Source organism: Staurois parvus, unplaced genomic scaffold, assembly GCF_062004578.1.
Source record: "Staurois parvus isolate SC_StPar_1 unplaced genomic scaffold, SC_StPar_1.0 ptg000048l, whole genome shotgun sequence".
NCBI lineage: Eukaryota > Metazoa > Chordata > Amphibia > Anura > Ranidae > Staurois > Staurois parvus.
Genome location: NW_028317844.1, coordinates 29,508 through 53,686, shown reverse-complemented (window position 1 = coordinate 53,686; position 24,179 = coordinate 29,508). Strand labels below are relative to the sequence as shown.

At 40.3% G+C, this 24,179-nt stretch overlaps 1 protein-coding gene across 1 annotated transcript in view; it reads right to left on the bottom strand.

Annotated features, from left to right (window-relative positions):
• The window catches only part of LAMA4 (laminin subunit alpha 4), a gene marked incomplete at its 5' end in the record, with an annotated part of 111,094 nt that overhangs the window by 75,341 nt on the left and 11,574 nt on the right, over positions 1-24,179 (bottom strand). Inside the window, 6 exons of the mRNA XM_089665396.1 lie at positions 2,463-2,555; positions 6,872-7,052; positions 10,373-10,473; positions 12,529-12,743; positions 16,159-16,239; positions 19,828-19,955. Of these exons, the coding sequence (XP_089521522.1) occupies positions 2,463-2,555; positions 6,872-7,052; positions 10,373-10,473; positions 12,529-12,743; positions 16,159-16,239; positions 19,828-19,955 (799 nt within the window). The remainder of the gene's footprint in view (positions 1-2,462; positions 2,556-6,871; positions 7,053-10,372; positions 10,474-12,528; positions 12,744-16,158; positions 16,240-19,827; positions 19,956-24,179) is intronic.

Genomic DNA, 24,179 nt, shown 5'->3' with positions numbered 1-24,179 from the left:
GAAATCTAGTTTTAATATATCTACTGCTCAGAAAAAATTAAAGGAACACTTTTAATCAGAGTATAGCATCAAGTCAATTAAACTCCAGGGATATTGATCTGGTCAGTTAAGTAGCAGAGGGGATTGTTAATCAGTTTCAGCTGCTTTGGTATTAATGAAATTAAAAACAGGTGCACTAGATGGGCAACAATGGGATGACCCCCAAAACAGGAATGGTTTTACAGGTGGAGGCCACTGACAATTTTTTCCCTACTCATCTTTTCTGACTGATTTTCACTAGTTTTGCATTTGTCTACGTTTGGTGTCACTACTGGTAGCATGAGGCGATGCCTGGACCCTACAGAGGTTGCACAGGCAGTTCAATTCCTCCAGGATGGCACATCAATACCTGTCATTGCCAGAAGGTTTGCTGTGTCTCCCAGCACAGTCTCAAGAGCATGGAGGAGATTCCAGGAAACAGGCAGTTACTCTAGGAGAGCTGGACAGGGCCATAGAAGGTCCTTAACCCATCAGCTCCTTTGTGCAAGGTGGAATAGGATGAGCACTGCCAGAGCCCAACAAAATGACCTCCAGCAGGCCACTGGTGTGAATGTCTCTGACCAAACAATCAGAAGGAGACTTAATGAGGGTGGCCTGAGGGCCTGACATCCTCTAGTGGGCCCTGTGCTCACTGCCCGGCACCACAGAGCTCGATTGACATTTGTCATTGAATACCAGAATTGGCAGGTCCACCACTGGTGCCCTGTGCTTTCCACAGATGAAAGCAGGTTCACCATGTGCACAGACCTGAAAGGGTCTGGAGAAGCTATGGAGAATGTTATGCTGCTTGTAACATCATTCAGCATGACCGTTTTGGTAGTGGGTCTGTGGAGGTATATCCAAGGAGGGACGCACAGACCTCTACAGGCTAGACAATGGCAACTTGACTGCCATTAGGTATCGGGATGAAATTCTTGGACCCATTATCAGACCCTATGTTGGTGCAGTGGGTCCTGGGATCCTCCTGGTGCATGACAATGCCTGGCCTCATGTGGCGAGAGTATGCAGGCAGTTCCTGGAGGATGAAGGAATTGATACGATTGAATGGCCCCCACGCTTGCCTGACCTAATTTCAATAGAACACCTCTGGGATATCATGATTCAGTCCATCCGATGTTGCCAGGTTGCACCACAGACTGTCCAGGAGCTCAGTGATGTCCTGGTCCAGATCTGGACGGAAATATACCAGGACACCATCCGTCGTCTCATTAGGAGCATGCCCTGACGTTGTCAGGCATGCATACAAGAACGAGGGGGCCATAAAAACTACTGAGTACCATTTGGAGTTGCTGCAATGAAATTTCAGCAAAATGGACTAGCCTGCGGCATCATTTTTTCACTTTGATTTTCGGGGTGTCTTTGAATTCAGTCCTCTGTAGGTTGATCATTTTCATTTCCATCAGAAGTTGGGCATCCTTACCTTCCTAACACATTACCCAGTCCATATCAGTGTAAATATCCAGCATGATATTTTTCCCCTTTGAGATCTGATGTGTTTCAAAGTGTTCCTTTAATTTTTTTGAGCAGTGTAGTATAAAAGTGTTCCTCACCTTTTTGCTCAATGCTACACATTTCTGTGAGCCCTCTCAGCATAGATTATACAGAATAGCAAAGCAAAACATAGCACACCATTCTTCTGAACACCTTCACATTACAGCCACATTCAAGAGAGTGCTTAAACACTGAGTGATGCCAGGACTGAGATCATTAACTCTGGAACTCATGTTTGTGTATATTAGTATATTTTTACCTTCCAGGGCACAACACTTTTTTTTGCACTACTAGTGGTCTATTTAGTCCAGGGGCGGACTGACCACTCATGGGGCCCCTGGGCAATAGGGGATCATGGGGCCCCTGTGTCCTTGCCCAAACTCAAAAAAGCCTATGAAAAAGGTACCAGGGGCATCTCATGGGGCCCCCTACTGACCCCGGGCCCTCGGGCAGTGCCCGAGTTTCCAAATGGTCAGTCCGCCCCTGATTTAGTCTATTGATATCTGGAAAGTAATATATATATATATTTATATATACACAAGATACATATGTCATATATAGATATATTGAATGGATTGAGTGTGTATACCAAAAGAATGAAAACAGTAGTAAAAGTCAAACTTGGAAACATTATTCAAAGGCTTCAGTTTGACAGTGCTTCTGTATTTAATCAGTTTAAAAAGCTGTAGGCTCTCTAGTTTGCTGTAATAAATCACAGGTAATATTTCACAGGTTTATATTCTTCCTGTGGTCTTTCCTGTTTTATATTTCTAACCCTTACTGCACCATAAATCAAGGTATAAATAGGGATAACAGCTGATATTGAGTAATGCATTATTCTCTAGGTGACCCTTGACTGCATTTTCTTCCATATAAATTTGAAGACAGACTTTGAAGATACAAACAGTCTTTATCTTTACTTTACAACTTACCAAATGAACAGTCTGATCCACTTGGGGAATCAGGATCCTCTAATAGACATTCTCCTGTTTTATTGTTACATGGTCCACCACCACAGTTGCATTCTAGAAGACATTCAAACAGGGTAATAATTATACACAAAATGAGTAACTTACTCTAGAACAGGAAAGACATACACATGTTTAAGATTGCACAGAATGTCAAACATCTGTGCATTTCTCATCACTATGTAAAGTGATAGACCTATGTGAATTGCTTTAACTGTGAATTCTAAATAGCAGCAAATATTCATTAGCTACAACAGTGGTACACCAGCGTTTTGCTGTTCTAGGATTTTTTTTCTATTAAAGTGTAGAAAAGATTATAAATATAGGCTTGGCGTAAAAACCCTAAAAATGTTTTTACTTATTCACTACAGTTGTGATGAACTGATAAAGGGTACTCTTGACCTTTTTACCTGTACACTGGGGCAGAGGGAAGTGTCTATCTAATAAATGTAAGTTGCACACAACCCCTCTGAATTTTTTCTCTACCTCCTTATAGCGGTATTAAATCCAAAAACAAACATTTATTATATTGCAGCATATTAATTCTTAGATGTGATGGCTACATCAGAGTTTTTGGGCTTTAAGTCCATTATTTTCACCAAGTGAACTGGCCAGTAAGTCTGTTGTTTTTCAACAGAGCGAGCCATTCTGCATCTGTAGCAGTTACCACTAACAGGAGTGCTTACAATGATCAGCTTTTATTTACATATAACATACAATCCTGCGCTATAATATATATGAAACCCCCTGATAGTAAGACAATCAATAAAGAATAAGAAGCCTTAATATTGCAGGCAACAATATATCAAATAATAAAACATAAAAATGTGGCGCATTTTTATGTTTTATTTTTTTATTTACATATGTAAAACCTTTATCCCAAAAGGAAAAAAACTTGCTGTAAGGCCCCTTTCACAAGAGTGGACCAATTGGGTCCGCCTGTCCGTTTTTCAAGCGGACCTGATTGGATGCTCCATTGCTCTCTATGGAGTGGCGGGTGTAAAATGAGATGAGATGTGTCCGTTTACATCCGCCTGCATCCGATCCTTTCCACCAAAAACAGATGGATGGGGATCCGTTCCCCATCCATCTGGCAGATTGGATGATAGTCGGATGAAAATGGACAGGCGGTCCATTTCCATCCGACAGCCCATAATGGACAGCGGACTGTGTCCGCTGTCCATCCTGCATAAGTTGAGCGGACACGGACTTGTCATCCACTTGCTCAGTGATGATCAGCGGGCAGATCCCCCATTGGGCAAGTGGATCCCCGCATGAAGGGAGCCTACTTGGTTAGAAAGTTTTATCTGGAGTGTGGCTTCAGTTTGTTAGTATATCTAAATCTGCTAGTATATCTAACACTCCTCTCCCCCAAGAATAAAAATACTGCTATCCAAAGGTGCTTCTGTGCTCCCCCATCTAGAGTGTAGGCACTCTAACACAGGTGTGTTACTGGCAGGAATATATTCTTCAGATTTTTTTTAACATATAAAAAAGTAATTTTAACATATATTTTTACATTTATTTGTAAATGCATTCTAAAAATGTAGATTTCTATTTTTAAAAACATACAGTATATTTGAAATGTATTTTTAAAAATATTTTTGATATATTTTATAATAAAAATGCATTTCAACATGCAGTATATATATATATATATATATATATATTTTTTTTTTAATGAAATATATTGAATATTGCCAAAATTGCAGCATTTCAAATATATATCAATATATTTGGGAAGAATATTTTAAAAATATATTTCAAATATATTTTTCTTCCATGTGGGTAGTTCTGCTTTAAAGTCCTGTGTACAAGAAGTTTTGCTTACTTCAATACTTCTTTTCTCTTCCTAAAAGTCAATAGAAATATATGTACATCTCAATGTTTAATTTTTAACTTTGAGTGGAATTTTCCTTAATTTAACTATAGTCAATTCTACTATTGAAAATAAATATATCCTTTATAGCATGAGTGCTCAACCTGTAGTCCTCCAATTGTTGGTTGAGCATCCATAGCAACAGTAATTCTTGTTCAGCTATCATGATTAATAAGTGTATATGCTTTTGTTGATGCTTTAATGTAATAGTTCAGTTTTTGTATGCAAAACTAAGTGGACATTTTGGATGGGGCTCTGGCAGACTTGGTAAGGCCAAATATGACAATTATCTACATCAAAGGAAAGCTGTCCTATTTAAAACTACCTGTAGAATACATACTGTAACCCTTAATACTCTGGTGCAAACTAATTTATTTTGGTAAAGTCCTGGAGAGAGCTTTCAATTTCCAGCCATATCTATGCAAATATGGCTGACTTCTAGGAAAGTTATGATATTCTGCTTTTATAAAGCTGACATCAGAGCTTGTGGATAAGGGGGTATCACCAGTCCTCCTGTACGGGGTCCCGGCCAGCAGGGGGACACAGGCAGCTGGGTGAATTGGATGTGGGCATGAGGGTGATCAGCGGGGGGGCAATCACTGGAACCGATCCCCTGTATGGCTCTTTCTGCAGCAGCTTAAAGCTGGCTTTTTCTCCTTTCCCTTCCACTGGCTCTCAGCTGCTGAGAGAAAGCCATACAGGGAATTTTTTCAAGTAATTGCCTCCCTACCACGCCTATCACTCTCCCTGTGCACCATACATTTTCCCTGCTGCCCAGGCTCCCCTGTGTGACCCCACCCCTGCAGTGCTGCCATCTTCCCTCCTCGCCTTCCTACCAGCAGGTACAAGCACACAATAGGATCCTTCAGGATGGAGAATAGGAGAAGGGTCTAAATATGTCACATTTACCAGCCCCTTCCTTTCCTGAATGAACACAATGAGTGATTGTTACCAATCACACATGGTGTTCATTCATAACTGAAGCACAGACACAGCACATTTTATTATTTGGGGAGGGGGGGGGGGATTTGCAGGGCCCTGTCTGGTTGATTGTATGGGGCCCCGTGGTTTCTAACAGCAGCCCTGGCTGACATAATTGCTAATGGTGCACTTTGCATTTACCAGGAAAGTCCTACGACACCAAAATGCATCCAGTTCTATGGATTTAAATCTAGTCATTTACTCTGGCACAATTCTTCAGCCATTACTGCCTTCCTAGTTAGGGGAGTGCAGACAATGATCATTTTGTGTCAACACAGCACAACATGTTTACTTAGTGAAAGCTAGCAGGTTCTCTAAAAATGTGTAAAGTATATTCTTAATTCCTATAACTACTTTAGACAAAAGATAAACATAATTGTGAATTACCGAGGGTCTTGGTGATCCTTGCTTGTGCAGAATATTTACATTGCTGATCACAAATAGTCTGGAAACTGCACACCATCAAACTTTCATGTGTTTGTCTCAACTTTTTTGGGGGGGAAATTGCACAGGTTTTTCCCAATTTCTTGCTTTTATTCTTTTTTTTCTTTATTTTCTTTTTTATCATTTTGGATAGCGTAAGGGAAGATTATAACCCCAGTCAATTTTTTTTTCTCCATCTGGTTCCCATTGCGGAGATTTCAATGTCATCAATGTGATTGATGTCAGTGGAAGGAAATATTTCTCATCATTGAAGTCAGTATTGATATGACAACCCCTCCAGGATTTGTGTTCAGTGGCACTTATCTTTCTGTAGGCTCCATGTCTCCTACTGCTCCTTGTGATTGCATGATGTAATTCATTCTAATTTATCCAATGAGGAATAATGAAAAATTAAACCTGTTTTAATGCAATGTGCATAGGTGGTGTGTTGGAAATAACTCATTTGTTGTCCTGTGGCCTCACTTTAGCCACAGCCTAGAGATCATGTGTACACCATTCAAGCCCCACAATTGTGTTTACCTGTCCAAAATGAAATCTTTAGCTTTCATTTTACTAACAGAGTCAGCTATACACCTTTCCACTTCATTTGTGCAAATGTCATAAAATTCTTTCAGTTCACCTAACATAGTTACCTGAAATATGTCTACAATGAGTTCCCACACAACAGCTAAAAGTTAAAATAAGGCTTACAGTGTAAGCGTTTGATACTGAATGAGATGAAGGGGTAGGTATTTATCTGAGTTAATATGGGAATGTTAGTTTAGAATGGCTATCAGCAGTGAGGTGATGCTCATATGTAGTCCTAAAAACAGGAAGGAGACCAAATATAGGCATGGAGTCTTCAGAAATGTTAACTTGGACACTGTTTTCATGTTAAAAACATGTAATTTGCTTAACTGAAGTTGTCAAAAAGGGTGGTAAACCTGGATTATATTATATCATGTCTCCTCTCATTTCCCTCACAGCTTTAACAAAAATATAGTGAGCTCCTGAAACGTGTTTATCTACAGTTTTGGCTGGATTTAAGCAATAACCCTCTTTGACATGCTTAGCTTCTGTTGGCACTTACTCTGACAGCCAGATGGCCCATAACTCCAGTATCCAGACTTGCATCGCTCACATTTCAGACCTCCTGATCCAGGTCTACATCTGCACTGCTGACTTAAGGGATCACAGTTGTTGTCTATGGAAGCAGCATTGCACTTACACTTCTGACAGCCTAAGCAACTGTCAAAGCCGTAATATCCAATCTAGAGATATATGAGAAGAGAATGATGATCTATTCAATATTAGATTTTACTACTTGGCAGAGTGCAAAACCACATGTATAAAATCCGTATCAAAATTATCACAGAACTTAATAAAAATTATGAAAAGAAATTGGAATCCATTTATTACTACTCCCCGTAAGCAATGCAATGGAAAAGAAAAAGTATTCTTTATATTCCTACAGATACATGTTTTTGACTCAGAAGGGTTATTTACTAAAACTGCATGATGCAAATTTTGGGGCAGCTCTGCATAGAAACCAATCACCTTCCAAGTTTTATTGCCAAAGCTTAATTGAACAAGCTGAAGTTAGAAGCTGCTTGGCCACCATGTAAAGCTGCATCGGATTCTGCGTGCACCAGTTTTAGTAAATCTCCCCCAATGTCTTGCTTGGGTTGCAAAGCTATTTAAAAAGGGGAGTAGGATTTTTGTACTCACCATTAAATCCTTTACTTGGAGCTCATTGAGGGACATGGGAAGTTTTCCACCTGGGGGTTATACTGGCACCTACAGGAGGATTGGACAAAACAAAAAATGTAGGCCAGCTTAGGATAACCTCCCCTATGTTTTGTAGCAAAGCAGTAACGAGAGCATGATCAATAGCACATAGGGGTAGGACTTGTGTCCCTCAATGAACTCCTAGAAAAAGATTTTACAGTGAATTAAAAAAAAATCTTTTTTTTTCTTTCTTGTCTTTTGAGGATCAGATAAATTGTTCACCTTTGGTAAAAAGCCCAGTGCGAGTGGTAGAAAAACTGGGGACTGCCTGAAGCTCATGAGCCTCTTGAAGGGCCTTACACCTGAAGCTGAACTTGCACCCTGCATCTGGTAGAAAAATTGTAAGAACTGAAGACCAAGAGGTACACCTGAATTGGGAAGCCAGTGCTTGCTGCTATAAGATCAAGAAACACTCACATGGCCAAATATGTATGTCTTGACAGGGAAAGGAGAAAACGGATCCTTATAACCAAAAGCTTGGAGCACGGAGAATGATGGAATGAGAAAAACTACAGGTTCCATGTGGGAAGACCAAAAAGTAGTCAGTAGCTAAGAGATAGCGACTCACAGCTTAAACCGCATTCAAACAAAAAAGAGAGCTGGACCTGGACAGAGTGAATGAAGAACAATGTCCTGGTTGAGGAGAGGATCAGAAATTGCCCTAGGGCAGAAGTTAGTCCTTGGTCTAATTCACCTGATCCCAATACAGGCTCAAAGGGGTATAAGGGCAGACACTCATCTCCCAGAAGCAATGCTTACTAGGGAAGAACCACTTGAGGGTGAATTAGAGTAAAATTACCTCCAAAGAGTTAAACCAATGGTCCCTGAAAATGGGATCCAAAGTTTCATCCCAAAGTCACAAGGGACAAATGACAAGTAGAAGGGAAGTACCCATAAAGGACATAGCGAGGGGTGGAAGGTTGCCATTCTTAACTAAAAATGGCAAGAAAGAACCCAGACTTGAGTTCTAGCTCTACCTTCATGTAAGAAATGGAAGACACCCCTGGGATGGAGCTCCATGGTAGACCTTGCTGTAACATCCTTCCTAATCTCAGGCATTCTGAACTTCTGAAGAAGCACTTGATTGTTGGGTCCTTCTGCCATCTCTCAGTGTTGACCTACTCTGATATGAAACATATGCTCACTGACAGACGAGTAACGATGCAAAGCAGGGGCGGACTGACCATTTGGAAACCCGGGCACTGCCCGAGGGCCCGGGGTCAGTAGGGGGCCCCATGAGATGCAACTGGTACCTTTTTCATAAGCTAGTTTTGAGTTTGGGCAAGGACACAGGGGCCCCATGAGTTGTCAGTCTGCCCCTGATGCAAAGGGGTTTTATTAGAGCCAGGACAAGCCCTACAAAGGGAAAATCAGCTTAGACAGTTACAGCAACAACAGGGATAAGACCACAGAGTCAATGGCACATTTTCCCTGTTATCACTTGTAACAGGCCTTTTCGAATGAACAGGGCCAATAAGTTAAAATGACCTGGCTGACAACAGCGTAATAAAATATAATAGAGAAATAACTAAAAGAAAACACCAGCAGATGTAATGAATTGTATTGCCTATCTACTCTTCTTAGGTCCTATCTATACCACTGGCCAGTGGAAGAACAGTTGAATGGTGGTGGGACCTGTAAACTTACTCTTAAAGTGAGAGTATTTGTAATCCACAAGGAAACACTCCCAAAGCATACTGGGCAGATTCTCCTGGGGGCATCAAAGTTAAGCAGCAGCAAGCAAGTTTACCACAAAGGCCTCTCACCCCTTATGCTATGTAGGTGTCCTTGGGTTAGTAGTTTATTCCTCAGAGGCCAGACAAAAGGTCACACCGCACTTTGGGGCTGCATTCTCATGTCTGACTCTGCTTACATCTGGGTTTGGGTCATTCTGACATCTCATTGATTGCTGAAGCCATATTTAAAGTGGCAGTGACCCTGTCAGGGTTAGATTAACCACCTTAATACCACCATGCAAAAAAATAAGTTGACCTTGGTGTCTACTTTCCAAAGAGGGATCATTTTGGGGGCATTTTTAGTGCCCTAGCACTTGTATTTAATATGTTTTATAGTAGAAATTGAAACAGTTTTTTAAAAATATATTTTGTCTTTTTTCCTTTATATAGTAACAAATTAGAAAAAGCAGTGGTTAATAAATACCACAATAGAAAGCTCTGTCAGTCTCGAACAATTATGTAAAATTCACTTGAGTACAGTGTTCCATGATGACGTATTTGTCAGCCATACTATCACAGCACAAATTACAAAATGGCCTGAACCAGAAGGGGGTGTAACATGATAGTGACGGGTGGTTAAAACATGAGTATAACATTTATGCATTTAGGCTTTATTAGTTTGGCAAGGATACAGTAGACAATGTCTAACATTGTAGCTTTCATAGCTGAAAAAGAATACAGCTCCAAAACAATTTACAACACACTACACAATATAACCTGAAGGTAAATTTTTAGTGAAAAAAAAATGCATCAGGCTAAGACTACTATTTGATAATTGGTACCACGACAGCACTCAGTCTTGACAATGGGTTGCTTAGGCACTGCTGCTGTGTTAGGGGATGGGAGCTAGTTGGTACATACTCATCACACACATTATTGTACTTCTCTAAAACTTTGTAGTCTGGTTTGAAAGTTGATTGTCTATGTCATTGATAAATTATAAACTGGCTTAAGAGTTTAGGAAAACATATAGTATTAAGAAAAGAACATTAAAAATAAAAGTAAATTAAAAGCTCAACAATCTAATAATTAGATGTATCCAGATAACAATAGAATCTAATACTCACTTGACAGCGATCACAGGTTACTCCAGTGACACCTGGTTTACAGTTGCATTTTCCTGTGATATCACTGCAGGCATCTGTACCACACTTTGAACAGTGACACTCTGAAACAGTAATGAAATTTTTGAATGTATCTTTTTGCAGTCATAGCAATAAGCAATTAAACGAAAACTTATAAAATGTCTAAAACTGACCATAAATAACTTGAATTTTGACTGGTTTCTGCTGAATCAGTTGAAAAGTGAGCTGTGTGTGGCCCTGCAAGCACCACCCTGCTTTAAAAATTGACTGAGCCAGGATTGAATAGAGCTGAATGCTACAGATCTAATGTACAGGGAGTCCCAACACTGTAGTGCTCCCATAGAGAGGAGCATAAAGAAACGTTGGCGTATTTATTATGTACTGGCGTTCTGCTCCTCAGTGCTACAGAGAGTTTGCTCTTATGTATGGCAATGTGCGCTAAAGAGTTCTCTCAGTATGTCAATGTAATGATACATGTCACTACCATCTCTGAAGAACAACAGTAAACTGCGGAAACTTTAAAACAGGGGCAGGCAACCTAAAGATGTGGAGATCTACCTGAACAACATGGGAGAAGTCAAAGATCACTGGCACAGTGTTGCCTCCGCACACCTGATTTAAATCCCTAATTGTCATACCACCCTGTCACAATTGCGTGCATTGCATGGCAATCATGGGTTTAAATCAGGTGATGAGGAGGCAACATATCGCCTCCTCACCGCCAATGCATTTGGATTGCTTTGCAGAGGAGCAGCAGTGCCTACTGCACCTGTGAATGAGCCCTTAGTTGTAAATCTGCATTGGCACCCTATGAGCTTGTTCACATGTAAAGTTGGGGTTGAAACCCTGAGGCTGAATCATGGTTTTACTGTCCCCCAATCCAGACCCCCTTTAGCTGCTGAGGCAGCAGCCAAAGGTGTACACATGATGCAGCAGGAATAACACCCGCCATGCTTTTGGTGGGTGCTATCGCCTGTCAACCGAGACCCATTCAAGTAAATGGGTCACTCTGCAAGTGCTCTGCAACTGCATGCTTCTGCAGGATCCAAGAGGTTAAAGCAGGTGGTGAGAAAGCAACACACTGTCTGTTTAACTCCTTGTTTGCTGTACTGCACAAGGTTGCAGGTCAATTACAGAGCGGCCTCATTCACTTGAATGGGCCATGTTTGACAGGTGCTAAACTCACCAACCATGACAGGGCGTAGATGCAGAACTACAGAGGAGACATCAACTTATGCAACTCTTGCTCGTTACTACAGCTCCAACTTTACAAGTAGTTCCTCTGCATTGTACTCTGTTTGATGCTCTGGGATGGCATGTCAGCAAGCCCAGACAGAGATCTACCAGTCACCTGGCCAAGATCTACTGGTAGATCATGATCTACTGGTTGCTGACCCCTGCTTTAAAAGGTTTGTGTGGACATTCCTTTCTATATATAGGCTGGATGGCTTCTTTTTTATTACCTTTTTTTTAAAGATACAACTTTGATTTATAATACCTAGTATGGACCACATACTATTATGTGTACTTGCATGATTACATGCAATAACACATATTACTTTATAAAGATGTTAACATGTGGTAATGATTATACATTACTGATTTATAGTCAACATTTTATTTTGTTACATTTTTCATTTGCTTTCTGTCATATAGCTTTCAAGAACGTTTCAAGTTAATGTTAAGTGCTTCATGCACTTCCCTAAGAAAATCCAAATGGCAGGTCCCTGCAATAGAACAGATGGTATACTTATCTCTCGGAAGTCCGATGCTGCTTTATTTCCTCTATCCCAACTCTACGGTCTGTGACAGATTCTGCAGCATTCAAAACGTCCGGCATTGTTGGATAGTTTTGAAACCAACAGCATGATGTGGTTCCTCCTTTGATTCCGACACCACTGAAGGACTCAGCAGTGATTGTCAAAATGAAGAGTTTGATGGGGCTGCAGTGCTGGAAGTTACTGAACAAATCTAGGAGACACAGGCCATTGGATAGGCGAGTATAATAACTCTTCTATTGGTCAGGCTTGATATTTGGCTTTTTTTTAAGGGAATTGACAGGGCTTCTTTAATGACCATGGCACTGGCTTAAAAATATGTAAGTAAGCAGTTTAAAGAAATTAGTCTATAAGCATTACCTGTGCAGTTTTTAGCCACTCTAGCATCCCCATAATACCCGGGTGCACACCGCTCACAGTGAAATCCTGTGGTTTTGCGCATACAACTGTTGCATTGCCCTGTGACTTCATTACAGTCTTCAAAAATCAAGTTGGGATCTGAGTTTCCACTGCAGTCACATTTTCGACATGTACCACCTATTAGCAGTGGGTTGCCATAATAACCTGGTGCACACCTAAAATAAAAGAGAAATAACCATAACAAACTGTAAATATTTTCATGAAGACACCTTGTAAATCATCTTGTAAAATGTTAAACTAAACCATGCTTGTTTATAGATGTAGTTGAAAGTGTGGCATGCCTACAGTAACATTTTTACTAGTTGGCAGTTTAGATCATTCTTACTGATTGTTACTTAAATGTTGCACATAAAATTCACTATTTAACATTCATGCACTTTTTAGATTTAAATGCTTCTTGCTGGAATCTATAAACATTTATTATTTAGAATTGCACATGAAAATGTAGCAGGAATATCCTTTCCTACAGCTGTACAGAAAAACTGCCTTTTTTGCAGTAAAGTCTGTTAGCTTTTGTCAGTTCATCAGTTAGCAAAGTGTTTCCATTTTAACGAACACCTCCCATTGCAACAGGTCTTAAAGTCCATTCATCCGTATTATACTTTGAAATGAAATGAAAGATCACACCCACATTTTGGACAAAATATAAATATTCAGCAATGATCTTAGAGTGTGAGATGTTAACCATATGCTTTATGTCCCAATAAACTTGCATCATCATATGTCATGACAGATATTTCTACTGTAAAATTTTCCAGCTGTTTGCTATACGGAAATAGCTATAGAAAGTGGATTGAGTCAAGTGTAATGCATCTGTAACATTGTCCCATAAATGTGTCTGAATATAGGAGGTGCATAGATCATTTGACTGTATAAAAGTTTTTCCTTCTCGTCATAGAACAGTTTATATAAGAAATGTGTTGTAGGATATAAAAATAGGATATAAAAAGGTAAGAAATGGCTGTTTCTCTAAATAAGGATGTTACTAATAATGATGTAGCTATTGTTACTTTGTTATTATAATAATAAATATAACATACTGTATATACACTGTATATATAAACAATTGTAAAATTGTACCCAATAAATCAGGTTACGCCCTTCATTGTAAAAATGCCAAAACAATGAGGGTGATTTATTAAATGAGCTGCTAATATTCACATACATTGTGTGAATATTCACTTCAATTATACAGTCATGTGCAGTGAAATAAGTAAACAGGAACTTGCTTTCCCTGATTGGATAACTAAAGTGACATCTCAGTCACAATGCTGGGGGCACTGGGCACTGGGGGCACACTCCAAGCACAGTAGAGCGGTGCTGGCTGTACATATATGTGATAGCACAAGGTTAAAGTCCACATATATATACATACGGTCATCAGCCAAAGGTTGATTATACATTTCCACTTTTATCACTAACTTCTGGCCCTGCCCTGTGAGGCATTGCTCCCATGGTAGTAAAGAACAATTTTTGGCTTCATGGTATTCAAGCTTTGCAAATGCTTTGCCATTGCCTGTTCTGTAAAAGTGAACCATCTTAGTACACACATGAAAATCAGAAGGTGTTTGCTTTGCTTTGTGTTGTTTTTTTTAGTTCACCAGCAACATTTGGCAAGCAATGGTAACTTGACAAATGCTTCAATTCAAGCTAATAACAGCATAGCCTAAGCGCTCCTTAGATGCTTGTAAGGCTTTCAGTAAGCACTTGATTTTTCTTTTAAAAAATCCTTTTTAACAATGTTTCCTGAAACAGATAATGGTTTACAAATGCCTCCTAAATGCATCCAAATGCTATAGGCATTTCGCAACCATTTTTAAAGGTTTTCTTTAAAAACCTGTGTGAATATAAGCAAAGTGTGAATTACAGAGCTGCAAGACGAATAATTAAAAAACAATAATTCTATACATCGAACCTCTTTATTTTCCTTAATTCAGAATACACAAACATTGTCAGTGACATTGAAAGTGATGGAGGAAATTAAGTTTTGTATTGTCACCAGAACAAGAATAAAGGGGTGTGATGGAAGGGTGGGCAGAACAGAGCACACATGAAGGCTAATAGCTGTTCAGGACCGTCAGTTCTTTATTAAGGGGTTCAACAAGCAGATAATTTATTAATATAATAGGTGGAGGGTGACTCTGCAGGGTACACAGATGCAATGAGGTAGAGCAGGGAGTAGTCCTGGAAGGTGCAGGGCATTAGTGTGATATCAGCAGGATCACAGGATGGAAATATGATGCAGTGAAATGGAATACGTTCAGTGGTAGCAACCTGGATCACAGCACTGGAAAAGCAGCTGGACAGTAGGGTGGAAACAAGGCAAACCAAAAGTCACAGGCCAGCAATCCAGGGTATGACAAGAAACAAGCCCTGTGCAACCAGCTATGGCTTCAGGTCCACACGGGCAGCAAGTCAGTGGAGGGTGTAGGAGTGTGTCTGCTGCTGGACATGCTCAGATAGTTAAAACTTGGGTTGGGGCGAGATCCTGCTGCCAGGCCACTTGATGCTTGGCGTCAGGTTGCACTGGCAACAAACTGCACCTTTTTCTGGCCAAGCCGCATTAAGAAGCAAGACCTCTGTCTCGGGTGAGCACTGTGGCGCACAGGGAATGGGAGATTCCATTCCCATTGAGACAGTGTGGTGTTTGTGTAGGGAAAGTCTAGAGGGTGCATGTGATGAATTCATACGCAGGAATAGCAGAAGGTTTGACTTCCCAGCTCCCTGAATGTAGGTGGTCTGGAGTAGCAGAATCCATGTGTACGTGGCGTGGAATGTTGGATGCGACCACAGTTAAGGAACAGGGTGGCTCATAATAAGGGGAAATCTTTGAATGGGGATGCCTGTTCTGGTTGCAACCATCTTGGAGGGGATGTCCGTCACTTTGGAAAGCATTTCCTTACTTCCTGTTGTATTTATAGAACTGTAAGTGAAGGGAAATCTCCCCAATAGGACATACACAGGAAAAAAACACCTACGTTTTATCCATCTCCTACTCCGTACAAAAAAAAAATAGGCTTTAGATATACTCTAAATGCAAGTCGTGCAGTACTTGTAGTGCATGACTTGGTATTAGCCTTTTGCATTCTATTGTATAGTCTGTACAGCAGAGTCCAGCCAGAGGGAGAGATGCATCACAAGGAACCAATTTAGTGTTCTGCAGTGCACAAGAGAGAGCAGCGTGACAGATAATTGGGCTTGTTTCACAGTTCCGTCAAATTGTGGGGAGGGATGGACACAAATACAAATCCATTGGTGGGTAAAACAGTTCCCAGGTATTTATTTCATCTGTGTATTTAGCTGTGTGCCTGGAATTCAGAATTAATATTATAGCCATACTTCTGAGTGAATTCAGTGCACATTGTGGTGCTAGAAGAAATCAAATTTATTTGATCTGATTAGGTGAGTGTACAGATTTTAGGCTAAAGGACAGGTAGGGCTGGAGTCAGTGTGACCAGGAGTAAGAACACATATATATTACTCAGTATATACATATATTTATAAACAATGTTCTGTATATATTGAAAGGTGATGAATAAAGAACTTTCAGTCTTTTCACAAGGTCCTTACCTTTCACATTTAGGTCCAGCAAAATTTTCCCTACAAATACAACGCACAAAACCTTTCTTCATAACACAAGTAAGGGCAAAGCTGTTGGAAAAGAATAATAGTCTATTGTAATCAACAAACAAACAAGTGCTTTTAATAGAGTGGAGTATGTACTATGTATACAATGGCTAAAAGACTCAGTTGAGCTCCATATCTGCAGTAGAGAATAAGGTTGGACCTCCCCTGCAAGGTATACCAGTGCTGCACAAAATGTCTAATGCTGTGACAAGAGATCATCAAATGTCTGTACACATGTGGGGTCTCCAAGCAAAAGTCAAAGTCAAGGACACAAAAAACCATTAGGATGTCAACATATTATAACTTATTGTAATCTAGCATCTGGTCCTGTTTTTTTTTAAAGGTGTGGTCAATGGAAGTTTAAGTACTAGCATACTGTATAATAATTAGAAAATCTGTTTGTTCTCTTTGTTGAAATGTTAACCAGTCATAGGGGTCATAAAGTAATAGAAAATAAAGTGGTTGTTTTGTGAATGTCATGGTGGGAAATTGATCCAGAAATTGCTGTTTCACAAAGAGAAATTGATGAGCAAAAAAAAAAAGAGAGGGCTGAGGGCCCTCGCAGGCAAACATAGCACAATTAAATCCTTATAAACTAGGATGGGTTCTCTGTACTATTTTATAGCTATGTCATAAATGGATATCCTCCTATTATCTTGTTGTCCTTCTATTGTATGAACTTCCTGTTCTATATTTGCTCCTGTACCGATCTATAATTTTACTGGAAATTAACGTTCATCCACTACCAAGGGACTATCTTCAAATCTGAAGTAATGCGGGCTGGAGTTTTTATAAACAGTCTCTACGTTACAGTAATCAGGCACATCTATTTTGAGAACTTTTCTGAAGTTGTATTAAGAGATGAGACATCTGGTGTAATAAAGAGAAATTGTTACATATGCTTCCTTCTAGTACAAGATAATAAGGACTGTGTTCATGGGAACAAAACAGAAAGTAACTGTTCCCATAAGAGCTGTGATGAGATCATGTGTACTCTTGTCTCCCCTAGAGGAAAGATAAACTCTTAAGTACTTGATGGAAGGAACAATCTAAATTCATATTTTCATCAGATTCTGAAAAACATTTAGTAAAACTGTTGTAAAAGATTTACAAAGATTTCTCCTTTGCTTGCTTAGATTGCTAAAGCCCAAATCTAACCAAATCTTTTTTTCAGTTTGGAGTTTAGTGGGGAAGGGCTAGAAACTCTGTTGGGTTTTTATTGCTGTTAGTGATGGTATTTAGTAAATTATGTCTTACTTTACATCCCTGTGAAACCAAGACAAAGAATAAGGAGTATAGGTGTCACTGGGAGAAGAAGTCTCATGGAGCAAAAACAACTTGACACATGTTCTAATCTTTCCCCACTCTACTAAATAAAATTGTTTTTGTTGTTGTCTCTGCCTCCATTGGACAGATTTCCCATGACTCAGTTCCTGTGACACCGTGACACTAGGACAGAATCTTCCTAGTAGGGACACAAACAACAAGAAAAAATAAATTGCAGCTTATGACCACCCAGCAGAGCTCTCCAATCAACAATGCTGCTCAAAGAGTATGAACGTTGATGACGTTATTCTTTCCCCAACAACAATCAGACTTTTTATTGCACCATGCAGGGGCAGTGTCAGACCGCTGTGTTCTGTGTGAAAGCTGTGGTTTGGTTCTCCAATGTGCTGTCAATACAGGGCAACTTTTACAATACAAAACACCTACACTTAAATAAATAAATTGGTTATGCAGCCAGAAGCTTCCGTTTGGCTTGAATAATATGGATGAAAGTAGTAAATGCAATTATTATTATAAGTAGAGGGGAAAAGTGGAAAAGGATTAGATCTCCATCAGGTTTTTACTATAGCTTGTGTATTCCTGCTCTGGTGACATCATTAACATTTATTTCTGGTCCTGATGTTTCAGGAATAAAAAGTCAAGAGAAATCCCAGATAACAATAACAAAATAAGTTCTGACTCTTCCCAACTCTAATCAAAACTAAGAAAACAGTTTTGCCTGGAGTTGGGCATTAAGTAGCGAACAAGCAGCCCACTGGCAGAAGTAGACCAAATATTTAAAAACAGTGTAACTGTTCTCTAGTAAGCCCTATAACAACCTGAACGATTTTTGTCAAGAGGGTTTCTTAGAAACATACCTGAGCTTGTGATTTGATTTATTAACATAATGCATACTCTGAAAATGTAAGAACCCGAGTTAAATACAATTGACATCCTGTATAGCAGCCTTTTTCAACCAGAGTGCCTAGGCATCCTGGGTTGCCTTCTGAGTTCTTTCAGGGGTGCCTTGACAAAATGCCTAAACATTGCCCTAAATTACCCAAAAATTGTGTACATGACAGTGGATGGATTGAGCCTGCATTTTTGGCTATAGGCTATAGGATTTCATTGTGCAACATTACAATCTTGGATGCCAATTGGGCCTGCCGCCAGGATCCTAACAACTGCTGAAGTCATCTGTTGATAAGAAGGATGCCTGGCACTTGACTGGCATCCTTGTCTGACCTCTGCCCTTCTGTGGGCTGACATTAGCTGTTTGGTGGAGAGAAAATGAGGGAGAACAAATGCTGGAATGCTAGTCATTACCAGTGTATATTTGCTTTGCAAGAATAAATCATCTCTAATGTTGGGTGTCCTATGTGTGTGTATGTTGCTGAGATATGTACAACTTTTAGGGGTGCCTCAAAATTGTGCATAATTTTAAAGGGTGTCATGACTGAAAAAAGGTTGAGAAAAAACTACTGTATAGCCCTCATTCTAAAAGAAGCTGCATACATTTGGAAGGGTAGGCTTGTGCAGGAGTCCAACTCAGTTATAAGTTTAATGTATAACTAAACACCAAACCTTTTGTTTAGATTTGGATACAGTAGTGAGAGGTTAGAATCACTGTAAGTTTTCCTTATTGCTGTCTGTGTCACCATTACGGATATTCATTCTTCAATTGGCATGATTCCAATGTAATGGGGAATGAAAGTGGAGGTGAATCTATAATTCTTAGTTGCCACCAGAACAGGGATACAGGAGAAATCTGGGGACACTTGTTCCCAAGACACTGGTCTAGGAGGGCATTTCCCTTTTATTGGAAAAATATCTCCTCTTGTCCTGTTGAATCTACAGGATAGGGGGTGAAGAGATATCTCCATTAAAAAAAAACACAGATGGCAAAAAATAAAAATCTAACTGCAATTTTAACACTACCCTACTCAACCCTATTCAATCCAAATTGGAAAAAAAGTTTTTGCTTTGGATATACTTTAAATTAGCCGAACCGCTGCTGATCAGAAGCCACAGCAAAACCTAGTTAACACACAAAACACTGACAGAAATACCATGGTCATATATCATGCTGAAAACTGTTCTGGAAGAAATTGTCTGCCAAATATGATTTATAAGTACATGAATCAGATACAATTAATAGGCATTTATATTTAGACTACAGTTCTCTTTTAGGTATGCAAAACATTATCTAGCACAACCCTATACCACTGAATATTTTAACTTCTCCAATTCCAAATGTAAACCTTCTTCAGGACAAAGTATAGATGGAGATCTTTTCTGTGCCTTTTTTTATTTATGTGTTTTATCACAGGATTGAAAGCAACGTACTTGTTAGAACTAAACTGCAGCGGGCAGGGACATTGCAGACAGGATTTCAATACTCCCTGGACTACATCAGCCATGTAACCAGTTGGACATCTCTCACAGTGCTTGCCTGTTGTATTTCTTTGGCAGTCCTGTGTAAAAGAAAGAGAAAGATGTAACAGTGCACACCTAAGGGATTAATGAGCTATTCTGCTGCTACACAAGTATCATTTTGCAAAATACGCAAATACCATTTTGATAGCATGTGAGAAACAAAGTGCTACTATGTACTGTGCAGTCATCTCACCCAGGTATTTAAAAAAAAAAAACCCAACAAACTGCTTATGATGTTATTGGACCATGGTTATGCACCAAAATAAAAACCAGCAGCAAATATATTAAAGTGACTATGTCACTACATGGGTCAAAATAAAAGTAAGGCCATGCTTTAAAAGAAGATGTATACCATTCCAGAGGCCTGTGTGTTAAAACTGTGGTGGTTTGCTGTTCTCTGACTACTACAGGTATTTGACACTTCCAGGCAGTGGTGGAACTACCAAGGTTGCAAAGGTTGCACTTGGGACCAGGCCCTTGTGTTCTGCCACTGTGAGGGGCCCAAGAGCACGGACTGTTGGCTGGCTGGCTCCAGTTGTGAGCAAAGAGTGTCTATTACACTCTCTCTTGCACTTTTCAGACCCAGCACTGACAGCCTTCCCCCTCTCCCCCCTCTGCATGAATGAGCTCCTCTTCCTCCAGCTCCTGTCCTCCTGTGTGTGTGCCCACGGCTCTGCCCACACTCCTATTCCCGGCAGCACTATGCCTTACTAAGGAGATAAGTGGGCGGGAAAGCCCAGCAACTGCATGGTGGAGGATATATGCAGCCTGCCTGAGCCTTCCTCCTTGGGTTAGATAACTCATCATCCATTGTTTTTGAAGTGTCCCCTCCCTTCTCTCCTGCCTATGAGTGCACTAATGTAAGAGAGAACTCTGTGGACTCTAATGTAAAAGGGGACTCAGATATAAAAGGTGCTCTGTGGACGCAGATGTAAAGGGGGCTTTGGTGAGCAGAGTTTCCCTTTACATCAGAACCCCCCCCTTTAAATCAGGGTTCCCAGAGCACCCCTTACATCAGAGTTCCCCTTTACGTTACAGTCCACAGAGCTCCCCCTTACAGTGAAATTCTGCAGTCTCTGATGTAAGGGGGGCTCTGGAAACCCTGACTAAAGGGGATTGCTGGGAACTATGATGTAAGTGTGGGATCTGGTTACGAGAGACCCCCTTATATCAAAGTTATCCTTTACACCAGTCTGTTAAATCAGTGTCCCCAGTGTTCTCCCATACATCAGAGTGTGCAGAGTCCCCACTTACAGAGTAAGGGAAACTCTGCAAATTCAGATTTAAAGGAGAACTCTGCAAGTTCAGATGTAAAGTGGAACTCTGTGAATGCAGATTTAAAAGGGGAATTCTGCGAGTTCAGATGAAAGGGGAACTCTGCGAGTTCAGATGTAGAGTAACTCTGTGAGTTCAGATGTAAAGGGGAACGCTGTAAGTTCAGATGTAATTGGGAACTCAGCGAGTTCAGGTGTAAAGAGGAATGCTGCAAGTTCAGATGTGAAGAGAACTCTACAGATTCAGATGTAGGAAGGGGAATACGGTGTATTCAGATTTAAAAGGGGAACTCTGAGGACTTTGATGTAAGGGGGGACTCTTGTGAATAAATATATATGATTAGAAAGGTTATTTAATCACAAAATATATCTATAGTGTATACTACAGAAGAAAATCGGCAGTGCGCCGCTAAAGTGTTCAGGTTTGGCTTGAAGAAAAAGTGTCAACACTACCCAAGACGGCATATATGGGGCCTGCTGCAGAACATGGGAAAGGGCCCCGCGATGGGAATAAAGGACCCCAGGATCAGTGGGAAGGGCCCCGGGCTCAGAGGGAAGGGGATCCAGGACCAGAGACCAGGGGGTCCTTCATGGTTTATTGCACCAGGGACTTAAAGGTTCTATTTATGCCTCTGCTTTCAGGTATATCAAATACCCGCTCCCTCACTACAGGATGTGGAATCCAGAGGGAGGAACCACAATGCGCCATGGGCAAGGAGGCATTTGACACACCCAGTAATGTCAGATACCTGTATCGGCCAGAAAACAGCTGTACAGGAGGTATATAGCATCTTCTTTTACAGCATGGGCTTACTTTGGTTTTGACCCTGTAGTGAAATGGACACACGACTGCCACCAATGACCTCTCAGGGACTTTTCCAGGTTTGGCACCTTTGGCTATCTTGATTGGTCCGTCTGGGATGACATACCTAGGTAATTTGCAAAGGAGTTACATAGTCTCTGCACCTATGGCATTGCAGGATTGGACAATGAGCTGCATATGCCGTGCTCATTGTGTAAAATCCAAAGATTATTTTTGGCAGGCAGAAAGGAGCTTAGGAGACATTCAGAGTTTTATTCATCAATGTTTTTACCCAAGATACATAGATTTACCCACGATTCACACAATTTTCACAAAAAGCTTCAATTTTAAATGTGTCACTCTCGGGTAAAAGTTGTGTGAATCTTCGGTGAAAACATTGAATAATAGACCCTATAGACTCTTCTGCAATAAAAGCATACCTGATAGCAATAGAAAAAAGCCTTTAGCTCCAATTTAGGCTAGGGTTGCACCTCTGCATGTTGCGATTTAATTCTGGCGCATTTTGATTTTTTGAACACACGTTTTTGCCACATTTTTATGCATTTTACTTTTTTTTTTGCCAATAGGAAAGTATTGACTTCAATGCCACTTTCATATGACTTTGGATGGGTGCAACTTTGATGCTACTTTAATGCTACTTGAGTGCCAGAGAGTGTAAAGTCACATCAAAGTTGTACTACATGAGCAGAACTATCATACTTTCCTGTTAGTGAAAAAAACCCCAAAAATGCAAAATGCATAAAAACCTCAACACTTGCATTTTTTGTGCAGTTCTATTGAAATCAATTGCACAAAAAAGCTTTCTGATGCAGGAAAAAAGTCCCTGACCCTTTCTAAAAAATGCACTGGTTTAAAACACACAGATGTGAACTAGATCCATAGGAAATCATGTTAAATGGACTGTAGTGCATTCCTGCAAACTGGTAAACACACTGAAAAAGCCCAAGTGTGAACCTAGGCTAACATCAGTTTTCATGCACATTTCAGTGAGTTTTTATGCATGTTGACATCAGTTTTTATGTGCGTTTTTCTTATGCACAGTTAGACATCATCTGCCCTGTTCACACCACACTGTTGATGTCACGGCACTGTTTTCTGTGCAGAAAACTGCATACCCGATGCAGATTTCTGCACAGAAAAAATCTGCAGATGATACTTGCGGTGTGAACAGGACACATAGAGAACAATTGTTTTCTTTGTGCCCTTGCAGAAGGTGTGCAGAAAAACTGACATGTCTGCACATGGTGTGAAGGAGGCCTTACTTCTTGTTCTTGTGTAAAGATTTATGCATTGAGCCTATTACCAGGTGGCTGTGTAACATCACGAGAAGCTCATTTTAAATCACTGGCAGTTTTTGTTTTTCTGACCTCCCCATTTAACAAAGTTTATTAAGCGTTGATTCTGCCAGTAGATCTACTATGTTTTCACTTTTTGTAACAGGTCAAGTTGTCCAGCAATGTGGTAGTTAAAGTTAAAAAAAATTGAAGTACACTGAAAGGTACCATATTTTAATAGCCAGCTTAAACAATCACTTACCTACCACCCTATAGCAGATATACTGCTACTGGGTGGCCGCTCTGCGCAAAACCACATAAATATACGAGATTTTGCAGTTCTGGGTAAGGGGTTGCAGAGAATGTCAATCACTGGGTCCCCAGCCTGTGATTCTCGTCCGGCACTCGGTGATCGCCGCTAAAGCTGAGAGGGGAGAGATCTGTGTATAAACAACACAGATCTATTTCCTCTCAGCATGGACATGCTGCTTTCTCTCTCTCTCTGCACAGCAGAGAGAGAGAAAGCAGCATGTCTCCCTAGTAAAACAGCACACAGCACAAAGAGTAAACACAACACACAGTTAACCCTTTGATCAGCCCAGATGTTAACCCCTTCCTGCCCAGTGTCTTAGTGCAGTGTAAGTGCTTGTTATTAGCACTGATCACTGTATTAGTGTCATTGGAATTGTCAGTGGCCGTTAGTCAGTTCCCACCCAGCGTCAGATTGCTCACAGCAGTCCAGCAGTCCCGCTATAAGTCGCTGATTACTAGTATAAAAAAAAAATTCCAATATATATACCGCCATTTGTAGATGCTATAACTTTCATGCAAATCAATTAATTTACATGTATTGGGATTTTGTTTTTAGAAAAGACACGTAGCAGAATACAT